The sequence below is a fragment of the Solenopsis invicta genome, chromosome 12 (assembly GCF_016802725.1).
Source record: "Solenopsis invicta isolate M01_SB chromosome 12, UNIL_Sinv_3.0, whole genome shotgun sequence".
Lineage (NCBI taxonomy): Eukaryota > Metazoa > Arthropoda > Insecta > Hymenoptera > Formicidae > Solenopsis > Solenopsis invicta.
In genome coordinates this window covers 743926-758811 of record NC_052675.1, presented here as the reverse complement: position 1 = coordinate 758811, position 14886 = coordinate 743926, and the positions used below count along the sequence as shown (strand labels likewise).

The 14886-nt window shown below is 39.5% G+C and overlaps 1 protein-coding gene across 3 annotated transcripts in view; it reads right to left on the bottom strand.

Moving 5' to 3' along the window:
- The window catches only part of LOC105197176 (poly(U)-specific endoribonuclease homolog), a 38987-nt gene that overhangs the window by 17920 nt on the left and 6181 nt on the right, over positions 1 to 14886 (bottom strand). For all 3 annotated transcript variants that reach the window (XM_011163423.3, XM_026140208.2, XM_026140207.2), the window contains exons 3-4: positions 10433 to 10760; positions 7 to 448 (exon numbers count right to left, since the gene is read on the bottom strand). In XM_011163423.3, coding sequence (XP_011161725.1) covers positions 7 to 448; positions 10433 to 10760 — 770 coding nt within the window. The remainder of the gene's footprint in view (positions 1 to 6; positions 449 to 10432; positions 10761 to 14886) is intronic.

Here is a 14886-nt window from a genome sequence, read left to right as displayed (position 1 = left end):
ACTCACATTTCCTAAATCTATTTTCTTAATGTAACCTAGATAGTCAATATGCATTTTTTCCTCTTCCTTGTTGAAGTAAATCCAATTGTGCAGGCCAAGTACTTCTGTACCCGAATCTACTTGTTTTGTTTCTGCCATAAAAACATGCTCAAATCCAGTGCTGCCGATCTTACCCTGCCCACGCGAAAATAGATGGAACCAAAGTCTCCTTAACAGATCTTTATATTCATAATAATCCTGTCTCACAAATCCTTTATCAGCGAGAAAGCGCATTGCAGTAGACATCACATTTGTACTTAGAAAAGTATCAATAAGAAGACTTTCTTCCTGTCTTTGAGCTGGGTTAATATACTCGTTTGTACGTGTGTCTAATTGATAATTATCGAATATTGAAAGAACTCTTTGTATCGTAGGAATTTGAAAAGCTTCAGGATTTACTGTGAGTAACCTGCAATTATAGAATTACAATAAATGAATAAAAATAAATTTTTAAAAATAAGATTGAAGATGAGAAGAAGTAATAAAGATAATAAATATTAAATGATATATACAGGGATGAATAAAGTAAATTGCAGCGTATTCTAAATAGGACCTTTTAATTTAAATAAATACGGTTAAACAGATTTACGTGCCATTCATAATGTAAAGTCCTTATAAGACATTGAACATGTGACAGCAGTTGGCAGTTCTTTGTCATAACATTTATAAAATAAACACGAATATGTATTTTCAGCCATCATACAACAATTTTTAAAAAAACAAAATCTTTGTAAATATTATATGAAAGGTGTGGAAATTTTGAAATGCAATTGATGTGTTGTGCCCGGTGGTGGTTCAGGCACGACGTTAGGTATTTCGGAATTTGCTTTTGCCCAAAGAGTTAGAACTCATAGGACAGCAGCAGCTCAGACGGGTTGCCAATCAAGAAATGTCTTTCTTATCGCAATATATATAATGTAGATTTATTTTTGATACTTCTTGTTGTACATGTAGTATTTATATTTAGATGCTCCGCTACATTAGGTCGCGGTGCGCGTTATCTTCTTTTCTATTGCATCACGGCTCGACGTATAAGTTACGCACGGCCATGATGTTACTCTGACGGTTGTTCAAATTATTTTCCGCCGTTTCCCGATTCGGAGGCCCTTTTTATTTTCCAATATTGCTGATGGTGAATTGCAGGTCGACTGCACACTGAATCGGCGGCGGTGCGACATCCGGCAAAAGACTATCTTGTCTTCCGTCGATGTCGCGTTTTCTGCACGTCTTTTGAAGTTTCAAAAGACAATCCGCGTTTTCCGTTGTTTTCGCATTTTGGTCGCTTCCAAAGCGCGAGTATTCACTTAAAATTAATATGCATAGCAATTCGCTTTTTGTTGCTATGCACTGGTGTTAGCTTAGGCTACAACACTCTTCCTTCGTTGGGAAAGAAAAACGAAGGAAAGGAATTTTTCTGTATATAACAGATGTAAGATAATTAAAGAGTGTAGAATTCAAAATTATCAAGTATTTTGTGATCACTTTTGCGGTTTATTAAAAAATTTGTGTCAAAACTCGAAAAGACTCGTGTCCAAATCGGACTTTTACATCGGAATAGTAGCCTAATCGTAGTACTGATTGGTCGACCAAATCTGGTCCTCAAAATGTTAAATTAGTAAAATATTATAAATTATTAACTTCAAAATAATTGAAGTTTATTGATTGATCTAAGTTTTATAGATTTCTCTAGTTTTGAGATTGATAATACATTAAACAATTTACTGATTGTTTCTAAAACTACACGGATTTAAAAGGGGATGCATTAAATCTCAAAATTTTTTACCAACTTTGCAAAGCTCCACGGCGTAAAATAAAAATCGTACACAAATACGATTTACAGCATTTAAAAGCGTGAATCTTTACTTTTAATTTGCGTATTTGTTGAAAATTACGCAATTTTATTTTACTGTGTCATTAAACACTGAAACAAAAATGTTCTTCTTTTGCTATAATGTTGAATAACTTTGTGAATAAAAATCGTACAACGCTCAACAAGTACGCAAATTAGAGGTAATGATTCACGCTTTTGAATGTTCTAAACATTTGCGTGCAATTTTTATTTTACGTCAAATAACCTTGCAAAATTCGTAACAAATTTTGACTCATCTTTATTTGTATCTGTACAGCTCCGTAAAAGATTAGACGTTTTTAAAGTTTTTTTACCGATATAAAAAGTATGTAGAAACTTTAAACTTTAAAATGCCTTTCGAAAAATTTTATTACGATTTATTATTGTTACGTCCAAGCTTCACGATTCTTTTCCTTCACTCGTATTGTCGGTAGAAAGTCTCGGGATTGTTCAACGCACTCAATGCAAAAACTGCGGAGGCTTTCACACTGAATTTTGCATCGGAAGCTTACGACGGATACCGTCCAGCGAGCGCAGTAAAAAAGTGCGATATGAGAAGCTGTCATATCAGATGTCATTAAAATAAATACTTCTCATTTGCACGCGATCGCAAATTTGGAGATCGAGGGGTTAGCGGCAGATGTTGGCACAGGGTTTTGAAATTTCCAACGGCTCGATGCGAAGATTTCGCACTGTCTAGCGAGTGAGGCTTCAATGTAATAAGTTGTCACGCAGCCTGTCATATTGGACCAAACACTTCTTACTCGCAAAATCATAAATTTGGCGAACAACGTGCTTCATCCGGAAAATTGGTTTTGCCGCCAAGACCATATATGGAAGTCGTAATTCAAATATCTTACTCCCATCTCTTGACGACACCGACACCTCTCAATCATAATGCGATTAGACAGATTACAAAGATCCTGATTGGATTTGGCCTAGCTGATGTGAGATCAAAAAGTGTTTAATTCACCCACTTCTTTGAATATAAAAAGGGCTGCACAGAGCCCGGAACACGACTTGCTACTCATTTTTTTTTTTTATAACAGTTTTGTTGTATTGCCCAGTAGTCACGTAAAAACTTAGAGCATAAACTCTAATCTTGTTAGAAAAATCACGAGTACTCTGAAGAAATCACCTCCATCGGCCAAGACCAACCAACCTTCGACTAGGGTGTGCGCCGCTGAGACCAGAGCTAAAGAATTATTGTCGATCTTAAAATTTATTTTCTTACAACTTGCATCTCTAGAAATTATTCTCTCTCTAAATCTATCACTTAAAATTATTTTCTCCTTAAAATTTATTAAAGCTTACTTGATCGAGATTTGTTTTTCTGGAATAATTAAAATTTTGTTCCTCTTTTCTGTTCAAAAGTAGTCAGGACGAGCGCTTCCTAGCCAACACTAGATAGTCAGGATCGAGATTGGGACACAGGTAAGGTATTTAGGTCTTCTGCTCGATAGCCGATGGAGCTTCGAGCCGCACTACCTGCAACTGGTTTCCCGTTTGCAGGCGGTGGCCTCCAATTTGGGAAAACTAATGCCCAATCTCGGGGCTCGCCGCTTCTACCTGAGGATGGTCCAGTTCACAGTGATGTACGGAGCCCCCCTGTGGTACCCGGAGCTGGTGCATTGCCAGGCGTCGCAATCAGACACTTCTGAAGAGAGTGCAGCAAGATTTAGCCATTCGGGCCGCGCGGGGATACAGGACCATCTCTTGGGAGGCGGTGACCGTGGTGGACGAGACATTGTCGTGGAATCTCGCGGCGGGCATGTACGTGCAAACGTAGGAGAAGAGGATTGCCCACCGCAGAGATCCCGCTGCGGCGAAGGCCTGGACGCTGAGAGATAAGGAAATGTGACGGCTCCACCTTCAAATTGAAGTTTGAAAAGAGCGTCTGTCCTTGGCGAGTGCGAGGTCAAGCGTACGCGTCGCCGGGACCAATTGTCCGGTCCTACGGGAGTGAACGGAGAGGCAGCAATTTGGCCGCTTCACATTTAAACTGGTGCAGGTACTCACTGGGCACGGATGCTTTGGTGAGTACCTGCACCAAATAAAAAAAGAGACCACTACGGTGTGTCACCACTGTGACGTTCCGAAGGGCTTGGCGGCTCCTCCTAGAATGTCCGGTTTGGAAGGGTGTCCGTCAGATCTTGATGGACGCCTTAGAATTGGATGAGGATGAGGAGGAACTGTCTCTGGAGGGCAAAAGGATAAAGGAAAAAGAAATTCTGCGATATTTGAAGAAACGGGTGAAAAATAGATAGAGAAAAATAGCAAAGTAATGGATAAAAAAAAAGGTCTATACTGGGGAAAAAAGGATGGACTGTGCAGAATGTGTGGAAGAAAAGAAGAGACTTGAGAGCATGTGTGGGAGAAATGTGATAGTTCAGTAGCAAGGGCGAAGGAGGTGATGGTTGACGAAGGGAAAAGAAAGAAATGGTTAAGTAGAGTAAAGTAGAGAGAATTAGGGAAAGGAATGGAATGAGGATGAGGGCAGTAGAGTGAAAGGGTAACAAAATGCTAGAAGAGAAGAATGAGAGTGAGAAAGAGTGAATGAGGAGAGAAAAAAAGTGTAAATGCATGAAAGGAATAGGGGAGAAAAGAGACAAGAAAACAGAGAAGGAAAAGAAAGAGTGAATGGGACAAGGAGGAAAAAAAGGGAGAAAATGTGTGAGTAGGAGAGAAAGAAAAAGAATTGCCTCGGGGAAAAAAGGAGGAAATGAAAAAATAAAGAAGCAATTGGTTAGAAATTTTGAGTTAGAGAATTCTATCACGAAAACGGAGGTCCCTTGTGTGTATGTACAGAGCAAGTGTACGATGGGTACAATAAGTTAAGACAGTTATAAGTTGTTACGTATTTTCTAATGACCAGAGAGCGAGGACAAAATACGCGATCAAATAATGAAAGAGGAATATGAGCCAAACGCCCGCAAAAGCAATCATTTGTACCGATACGAGATTCCCGTTAAATCATCAAGAGTTGGGCGTTAGACGCAATTACCAGTCGCATTACCGGATCCGATATCCAAGGGCACGAAAGAGTAGACGCCATAAACGCAATAAACTATAAGAAATCTCTTGTAACGATACGCCTCTCCACCATCCGCGTGTCTCCACAAGCCGTCCGTTCACCAGACACCGAGCGTGGCAAAAAACCACGGGCGCGCACAGCCTAACCTCGCGACGCAATCACGCGGCGACACGCGCGCCAACCGTGGCGTTCCGCAACGCTCCCACTCCGGCTTGGCCGACCGAGCGCGCGGATTGGCGCACCCAACCGTGCATTTGGTTATATAAGCCAGCAGTGGGAACAGGTCAGATTCGTCCAACTTTCCGATCTGTCCGGTGACCGAGCATTCTCGATCATTCCCAAAAGATAAGCATTCTCGATCATTCCCAGAAGACAAGCATTCTCGTCACTACCTAGCTCCTCGATGGGCATTCCCGTCGCTATCCTCGGTCGAGTATTCCTGACCAGTTAACTCCGAGATCCTCGACGAGCATTCTTGTCGTTATCACCGGCCGAGTATTTTTGACCAGTCAACTCCGATATCCTCGACAAGCATTCTCGTTGTTATCACCAGCTGAGCATTCTCGACCAATCCCGTCCGAGATCCTCAACGAGCATTCTCATCATTATCATCGGCCGAGCATTCTCGACCAATCATCGTCGTCCTCGAGTCCCTCGACACAAGAAAAATCGGGTCACTCTCAAAACCTTGAAATCGGCAGGGCATCCGCGCCCTGTCGATCTTCCACCCCTCTGCATAGGGGCGCGCTCGGGAAAACCGCGGAGACGACCGGCAGTGCACCGCGTTTGCACCTCTCACGCACGCACTTACGACGACCACGCCACGTTCCGCGGTTCCACCGACCGTACGGGCAGATCGCCCGCGTAACCTATCAGTATTCCGCGAATAGTTCTATTTCCGCTAAACCTAAGCATTTAAGTCAGTTCTTTTGTTTGATTATATATTGAGAACAAACCTTTAGTTTCTGTTTGCGCGTTATTCCGAAGTAATTCCGTTGCGCATTACTATTCAGCTCGCAATCCAATTACCAGCTATTGGCTGGACACCGGCAAGGCGTTCTTTTTCTTTTCTTTCTGGTAACTCTTTTTTTCTTGTTTATTTGGCGCTTATTATTATGTCAACGTCTACCACTCAAGAATAAATCGTTTTCTATTTCTTTCTACTTTAAACACTGGGTATAATCATTACGCACGCTTGACCAACCGACGAGCCTTATCCGGACTGATCCCGAAATTCCCGCACCTCACAGTTGCACCTAAACCGCGCATTGTTACATGGCGCCCGAACAGGGACCGTAAAAGATCTTAGAAACCGATTAATTGTACCCAGAAACAAGTATGTCGTTGACTTAGTAGATAGACCGTTTACAAAGAGAACAGCTTGAGGTCTTGACCCAATCATACCAGATTGAAACCTCCGGTACCGCGTAAAACAACACTTTTTCGCGGTGTTCAGTCCGCCGCATAGCCTGGAACCGACAAACGCGACCAATCACAGTTCACATAGCAAAGTCATGAACCAGATGAGGAAATGGAGTTGCCATTTCGACGGCCGGGACTCTCTGTCTTTCTTAGAGCGGGTAGTCGAGCTACAAGAAGAGTACCGCTACACCGACAAACAAATAAAAGCCGGCCTGCCCGAGTTATCAAAGGGAGACGTACTGGCCTGGCACAGAAACGAGCAAGATAATTGGGACACCTAGCCAGACTTCACAAACGCTCTCAAGCGACAGTACCTGCCTCGGCGATACCAAGCAAAACTTACCCGGGAAATTTAGGAGCGCCGGCAACAACCAAAGAAACCTCACGCCAAATAGGCGACCGCGTTATAGACAATGATGCGGCGCGCCGGCGGATTCACTCAGGCTGAGAAAGTCGACCGACTGTATGAAAACCTACGCGCCAAATATAAGCTGTACGTACGCCTCACCGACGCCACCGATCTCGCCGAGCTGGCCGCCAAGTTCGAAAAGATCACGAAAGCTCAGGAGAGCGAGAGCCGGGCCGAAAAACACAAGGTCACCATTGTTGCCGCCACCGCCGCCAAGACTGCGTTGTACGACCGAAACACCGCCTGTTGGCAATGCAAGCAGCGCGACCATAGCCGCTTTGATTGCAAGCGACTGGCCTGCAAGTTTTGCTCGCAATACGGCAAAGACGGGGTGCTGACCAAGGATTATCACTCCCGAGCGGAAAACGTTCAGCCGGCCAAGGACACGTCCGCCTCTCGGCCCAGGTCCGCATAAATTACCGGCCAAAACCACACATCACGGTGCGCATCGGAGCGCGCCAATTCTCGGCCCTGCTGGACACCGGGGCCAAAATCTCGATGATCAACCGCCGAGTCGCCGAGCACGTCAAGACCACGGGCATCCGGCCGAAGGTCCAGGAGAAAACCATCCACTTGGCAAATTGCACTACCACCACGACGCCGGGGCGGGTCCGTCTCCCGTTGCGCATAACCGGACGGAGGCCAGAGCACATCTTCCAGCTCCTCTCGTCCCTGGAAAGCGAACTACTGATCGGGACGGATTTGTGGCCCAAGCTCGGTCTCACCATCCCACCGCCGCCACCGACTCAAGCCCGAAGACTCCTAGCACAACGACCCACGCACTTGGTCACCGCTGGGATGACCAAACGAACGCCATAGGAGAAACACGAGCTGCAAGCTTTTCTCTCGATCAAACTTGCCAAGTTCAAGTAAGTCCAGGGACCTACCGACCAGGCCGTGCCCCAGATACGGATGAAGACTGATCAGCTGATCAAACAAAGATGCCGTTCACGAAACCCCGCAATGCAGCGGATTATTGACGAGGAGGTCCAGGCTATGGAGGCCGCCGGGGTTATCGAGCCCTCCACCAGTGCTTGGAGCTCCCCAGTGGTCATCGTCAAGAAGAAAGACGGTAGGCATCCCTTCGGCATTGACTTTCGAAAAGTCAACGAGGTGACGGAACGGGACGCTTACCGCACATTACACCCACACTGGACAAACTGCGCGGAGCGCGATACCTTTCAACCTTGGATTTAGAAAAGGTGTATTGACAAATTTCCCTCACACTGGAGAGTCGCCCCGTCACCGCTTTTACCGTACCGGGCCGAAACTTAATGCAATTTACAATTATACCATTCGGTTTGCATTCAGCCCCGGCTATCTTCCAGCGGCTCCTTGACCGAATTTTGGGACCAGAACTCGAGCCACATGTATTCGTCTATTTGGACAACGTCATCATCGCCAGCTCAACCTTCGCGGATCACCTGAAGCACTTTGGCAAAGTGTTAGGTTTCCAATTGTACGGTTTCCTATCTTGCGGTTTCTAATTGTTACGTATCCAATATTACTTGTTCAATCGTTACGTTTCTAAACGGGTGTCATCCATTGCGCATAGGGGTGCCGTACAGGGAGTAGTGAAGGGAGATAGTGGCGACGCAAAAAATCTATTACGTCACAAAGTTTAGCTTGTAAAAATGTTAAGTACATTGAAAGAAATTTGAAAGATTTGTAACACTAAAGGGATCAAATAAATCATCTATACTGCTACTGCTGCTACTATTACTACTACTATTATTTCTTCTAGTCTGGCGTACATGTCGTCGACTTTAATATCTGAAATGTCCCATGCTGGAAAGTAGACTTGTATTAAGTGGATTTTATATAAACTGACAGGATTATTATCAAGATGCAATCGTTAATCGAGTTGTATGCCTTAATACCTACGAACACACAAGTTTCGATACATGCCACGCCATTTTTTTGTTATTTGCTTGCCAAAAACGTACATGATGTGGTTGTCTCGAAGTGGCCGCTGCGCTGCCAATATGTTTCGAATATTCCGCAAATTGAGATGCCTTACTTCATTAATTCGCGTTCGTGATGCTAAATTTTTTGGTTTGTAGTGCTCCTCTGACGTTCCAAATACTAATCTCAATGTTGTTCTTTAATTGGAGATGTTTTTGGTCAGTCATGCATTTCCCATATAGAGGATCTGGTTGTCCTTTATATACCCAGTTGCCAATTTTACTTTAGCCGGCCCAGACCTAATCGCCAGTCAGGTCGCCTGACGCAACTGAAATTCCATTTTGCCTTGTCTTAACTTGCTCATGGGAAAAAAGATTTCACGGTAAATTTTCGTTGCTTTTTGCGTTCATCAGAGCCCAGTTCGGAGTTTCTGAAAGGCCTTCACTGTTCGAGCAATTCACGACACACGTGGTCCTCACAATACACTGCCCTACTAAAAAATTCCTTGCTTCCTTTGTTACCTTTGTCCATTGCGGAGACGTTGGAATGTCACCGGATTTAAATTATTGCGATTTTTTGAGGGTGTGTGAAAGACTATTATTATGTGGGAACATAACAAATACTAAATGATTTGAAATTATCTGTTCAAAAATGTGTTCAAACCATTTTTCCACACATGTTAGAATGTATTCAATAGTTATTGAAAACGTATTTATTATTTTATAAATTCAGACGATTGTCATTTTGGAAATGCATATCACTAAATCACATATCCTACATTCGATTTTTTCTTCGTTTCTGACATGTTTATTTTTATAAATTTATAGAAAAATACTTTATTTTGCATTACGCAACAATAAAAATACCATTTTTTAAATAAAATAGTATTTATTTTATTCTATCTACATAAAGAAGCAGCTATTTAGTTTCAGTAACTTCCTAATGATAATCCTATATTATTTAAACTGTAAAACTTTAATTAAAATTTTTTTTAATGTATCATTTTCTAAATATTTAAAACTTTTTAAAACTTCGGAAATATTTATCAAATCATATTATAGTCAATTTTTTGTGGTTTTTGGGAATAAAGAAAGTTTACGTGTCTTTATTAACATGTAGCTTTGTTTTCGAGTTATAAATTTTTCAAAATCAGAAAAATTGGACGATAGCCGTGTTTTCCATTCCAATATTTATTAATTGTATTTTACGATTTATTAATGAACACTAAATTTGCTACAATATTTAATTAAAATATTGGCAGAGTAATAATATATCACAGCAAAATACCGATCGGCAAAAAATATCGCTATTTTATATGCATTAACTATTATAAAATTCGTACATTATTATATTGATAATCAAATTGTTTAAAAAAAATAAGAAATGCAACACAACACATATTAAAATTGTTCTACATTAGTAGCATCACAATGACGTAAATTTTGCGATCCAATCAGCGTCCAAGTAGTTTGACGTTGTTTGAATCGCAACATTTGCAACACTCCGATGCAACTAATATAGACCTTTACAGAAAAAAGCAAACTTTGAATGCAAAACCAATTTGTCGAAGCAATCGTTCAATTTTCTGATTTCAAAAACTTATAACTCGTAGAACAAAGCCGCATATTAGTAAACGCTGTGATATATAACGTCGTAAATATTTTCTGGTCTTAATAATCACAAAAAATGGAATTTAAAAAATCGATAAGCGTTTTTGGGGTTGTTATGATTAGTATTTTACATATATTTTTTTAATATTAGATATGATTCTTACGGCTGTGGAGCTTGATCCGTCGGGTTACTGCTGGTAGTCTGACTCTGCAGATTAATTGTTATGTATTGGTTTGCATTATATGTCTCTTTGATATAAAGTACTTCGGAAAGTTTTTCTAAATCCTCATCAGTAATTGTATTTCCTTTGCTATATGTCGGATTGCTGGAATACACTTTCCTAGCAGAATTTGACACATGCTCCGTAGTAGTCGCTGATCCGATAACAGTAGCAACAGGTGCTGCATCCTTTGATAAAGCTGGACGATTGGATTGATGAGATTCACTAGGTCGCGTCTGTATTCTAGCTATAGTTCTGCGTTCGTTTCTGGCTGGTTGAAGATATATATAAAGGGTAATCCCATTTTACCTTTTATATCAAAATATCTGATAAAGTATATAAAAGATACGGGAAAATGTTTCAATCCAAAGTTGAAAGGTTCAAACGGGAACATGAAAAGGTACTATGGGTTTGATTTTGGGTGATGCCGCCAGAGTCAGATCAACACATCGATTTTTCTTAATCTCAATCATATTCTTGATTTCAGTATTTATTAGCTGATGTCAAGAGCTTTCCAAAACATTATAAGTACTTTCCGAGTTATAAGGCTCAAAAGTTGTAACACCGTTCAATTACCCAAAATGTGCGCGCGTGGAGATTACATTGCCCAAATTTATACTTTGCCTTCGATTTTGCATTAACTGTGTGGATCATCAACCGATTTTGCCTTAGTTGGTCAGATCACCAACTGATCTTCCCTTCATTGGCTAAATCATTCGCCAATTTATTTTTGAACACAAAAGATGTGTAAATCTGGCTGGATAACGTCCGCGTACGTTTTGGATAATGCGATGATATTGTAATTTTCAAACCTACTTACAAGAGCAACGTACAAGTTGAAAATTTTGTTATGAGCTAAGACCTGATTTTTCTGGTAAAGTACCCTTCCCTGATTATTTAATGAAGTTTTTAGGAGTATGTAACGCCAAATATGGGAGTTAAGTGCCTAGGAAGATTTGGGATTTCGGTTCATTCGCGGCAATATTTGTGTATTTATTGCCCATCTACTGGTCAATTTGCGGTAAAAATAGCGGCAAATCAGCTAGCACTGTTGACAGTCGATTTCAAACTGGTACTACCGTGTGGAGCGGCATTTTCTGATAAAGTCAAAATAAAACACATACATTTAATTTTTAAAATACACATTCATAAACCTTTCACAAAAATAAATCAAGGACATAATACAATAGGATCATAAATACTATGTTGAAAACAAAATATTGCCGCAAATAAACCAAAATTTCAAACCTGTTTTGCCTTTGCTCGACTTGCTCTTTTTCTTGTGCTTTACTGCGACTTTTTGCACCGTTCCAGCACCACACTTCCTAGACATGCCTTTCATTTCCAATCACAATTTTGAAGCTTTAGTAGACAAACCGTCCTTTTCAGGACGCCCGACCCGTAACACAGTTGGTGAAAGTAATTCTCAAAGCAACAACAATTGTTTTGTTTCTCCAATCAATGTTATTGCCATTTTGTATCGCATGCATAACATTTCTATGGACCATCTTATCACCATTTTATCATTTGATGAGCACCACTCAGATTTGCGTGAGAATGAGATTGCTAAACAATTCAATAAGCAAATTGTCGAGCATTTTGCATGGAGGACATTGATTTGTATAATATCGACTTGTCTTCACTGATTGATCTTCAGATTCCTGAACCGGTGGATAAATCTGACGACGATTCTGATTTTGTGCCCGAGCCAAAGATTAAAATGCCACACAAAGAATGTCTTCGTGCAAAGTATGAGGATGCGTACCGTTACTGGACGCGTCAAGACGATTTGGCCGTCCTCCTCGTTATATCACGTGAACTAGTAAAGAATATGGAACGTGGGAAAGGGATGGAGAAAAATCTGCAGTCACAACGACGGTTCAACGGCGTGGTGGACAGCAGTTTGCAAAAGCTCTAAAGGTGGGCTAACAAGCAAAAAGACGGTGGTTACGGCTTGATGCGCGATGTCAACCAACGAGTTTATAAACAGTTTCTCGCACATCGAAACAAGTACGGCCGTGTAAACAAACTTATGTTCCAAAAGTAACTTTGCAAATAAAACACGACATCAATCCCAATATACGCTTTAAGGCCACGTGAAGGCCTTGGGTTGATCAGTTCAAAAGAAAATATCACATTTCGTTGCGCAAAATCACCCACATAGTTGGAAAAGATTATACCAAAACACGAGTGTTCAACGAAGTCATTGCTGTTGCTTTTGTTTAACTAATCAAGCAAACAATTGTTGAAAAAGGTTACATATCCAAAGAAATTATCAACACAGATCAATGTCTTTTACAGAAAAAACTTTACCTCAATCAAACCTACACCAACAAGAGAGAAAAACGAGTACATGCGTTTGTGGGTTCAAAGAACGTCGTTACCCACAGTTACATAATAATGCCATAGAATAATTGTGGCGGTAGTGTTTTGGAGATTCTCTACCTAAAATCATCGAAACCGTCTGGTCAATTTTCACAAGTGCGTATACCAGTGTTTCCTGCCAACATTAGTGCTCCCCAAAAGGACAACTGGTTTGATACAACCTTTGGATGTATATTACTTCCAAGATTACAAGTTTTTTGTGAAATATGTCACGGATTTTCTCAAAATTACGCTGCTGATTGGACCTACGATTATTACTGCAAGATGCGATCTTTCGTCCACTATCAATTTCGAGCTTTCATCTTCGCTGATACGATAAAATATGCTTTCTCAAAAGCTGGCTACATTGAGAGACCTGAAACATTCATCATTCTAGTGTAATTTTGTCTTAATATTGAAAAGTTGAAAACGTATGTGTTTGACAGATGCGAAAAGATGTCTGACATCACCTGTGTCCATTGTAACAATTACTTTTGTTTTCAACATTGTATTTAAGATAATCTTCATATAAATTGTTGCAATTAAATTTTTTGTACGTTTTTGATTCATTTTTGTAAAATGTATCAAATGAATGTGTATTTTGAAAATTAAATGTATATGTCTCATTTTGACTTTATCCAGAAATGGTGCTGCCAGACTGGTAGTATCAGTTTGAAATAGACTGTCAACAACCCTAGCTGATTAGCCGCTATTTCCATTGCAAATTGGCCAGTACGTAGGCAATAGCCACACAAATATTGCCGCGCATGAACCAAAATCCTTAATCTTCTCAGGCCCCTAACTCCCATATTTGGCGTTTCATACTCCTAAGAACTTCATCAAATAATTAAGGGAGTGTACTTTATCAGAAAATCCAGATCTCGGCTCATAACAAAAACTTTAACTTGTACGTTTTCTTTGTTAATGAAAAGTAACTTACTTTTAGTGTTTTGGAAAGCTCTTGATAACAGCTTTAGATTCTGTAATCAAAAATAGGACGTCCTATTAAGAAACAATCAATGTGACCTTCATTTGACCATGGCGGCGGTATCAAGATTAAACCAGATGATGCCTTCTTATGTTTCTTTCTGAACCCTACAAATTTCGTTTAAAATATTTTCTCGTATCTTGTATACTTTACGAGATATTTCGATATGAAAGTCAAAATAGGACACCCTGTATAGGACACTCTATTGTCGCATTTAACTATTTTTAACAATAAAATACGTATTCTAACAATTAAAATTTATCATGTCTTTACAAAAAAATATATTCAAATATTTTTCTTGCTCTTGGTTTCCCTTTCTTGATGGGTTTTCAATATACAAACTATTGAAAATAATGCGTGGTAAAAATATTCTAAAATAATATAACATAAAAACATTAAGTACATCGTTTTAAAGTGTTTTAATTTAAAAAATACGTTTTTTTTATAAAAAAGGTACCATATAAAAGTGCTTTATATTGATTTATTTAGATTTTTTTTTAAATATATTTTTCAGAATATTTCTACTACTTATTTATAGTTTTTAGCAATTTTGATATGTTTCTAATGTTAAATTAAAATTTATTTAAAATCTATTCAACAAATTCAATATAATATAATAAAGACTATTTTGATTGCACCCATTAATAATCAGACAGATCTCTCCTTTTTCTAAGTAAGAATATGAATTTTACTGATTCATAATTTTAGCATCCAGAAATTTTATATTTTAATTGTTATATTAAAAAATATGTTTATTAAAAAAACTTATCGATAAAACTGTAATAAAAATTTATATCTACATTACAAAAAATTCATACTTATCTATTCTTTATTGTCTTTAAAAATAATAAAAAAATAAGCAGATGGCCATATAAAGAAATTTTTTTGCAGACACTTGTTAAAATGTTTTTCTCAGTTTGACTGAAACTGTAAGAATTTCTTCGAGAGTCTTCTCTTTTTATAGAGAATCTACAACTCTTTATAGCATATTTAAAAAAACTTTTAAATATTTGCATATTTTAAAATCAGAAATACCGTTTTTTAA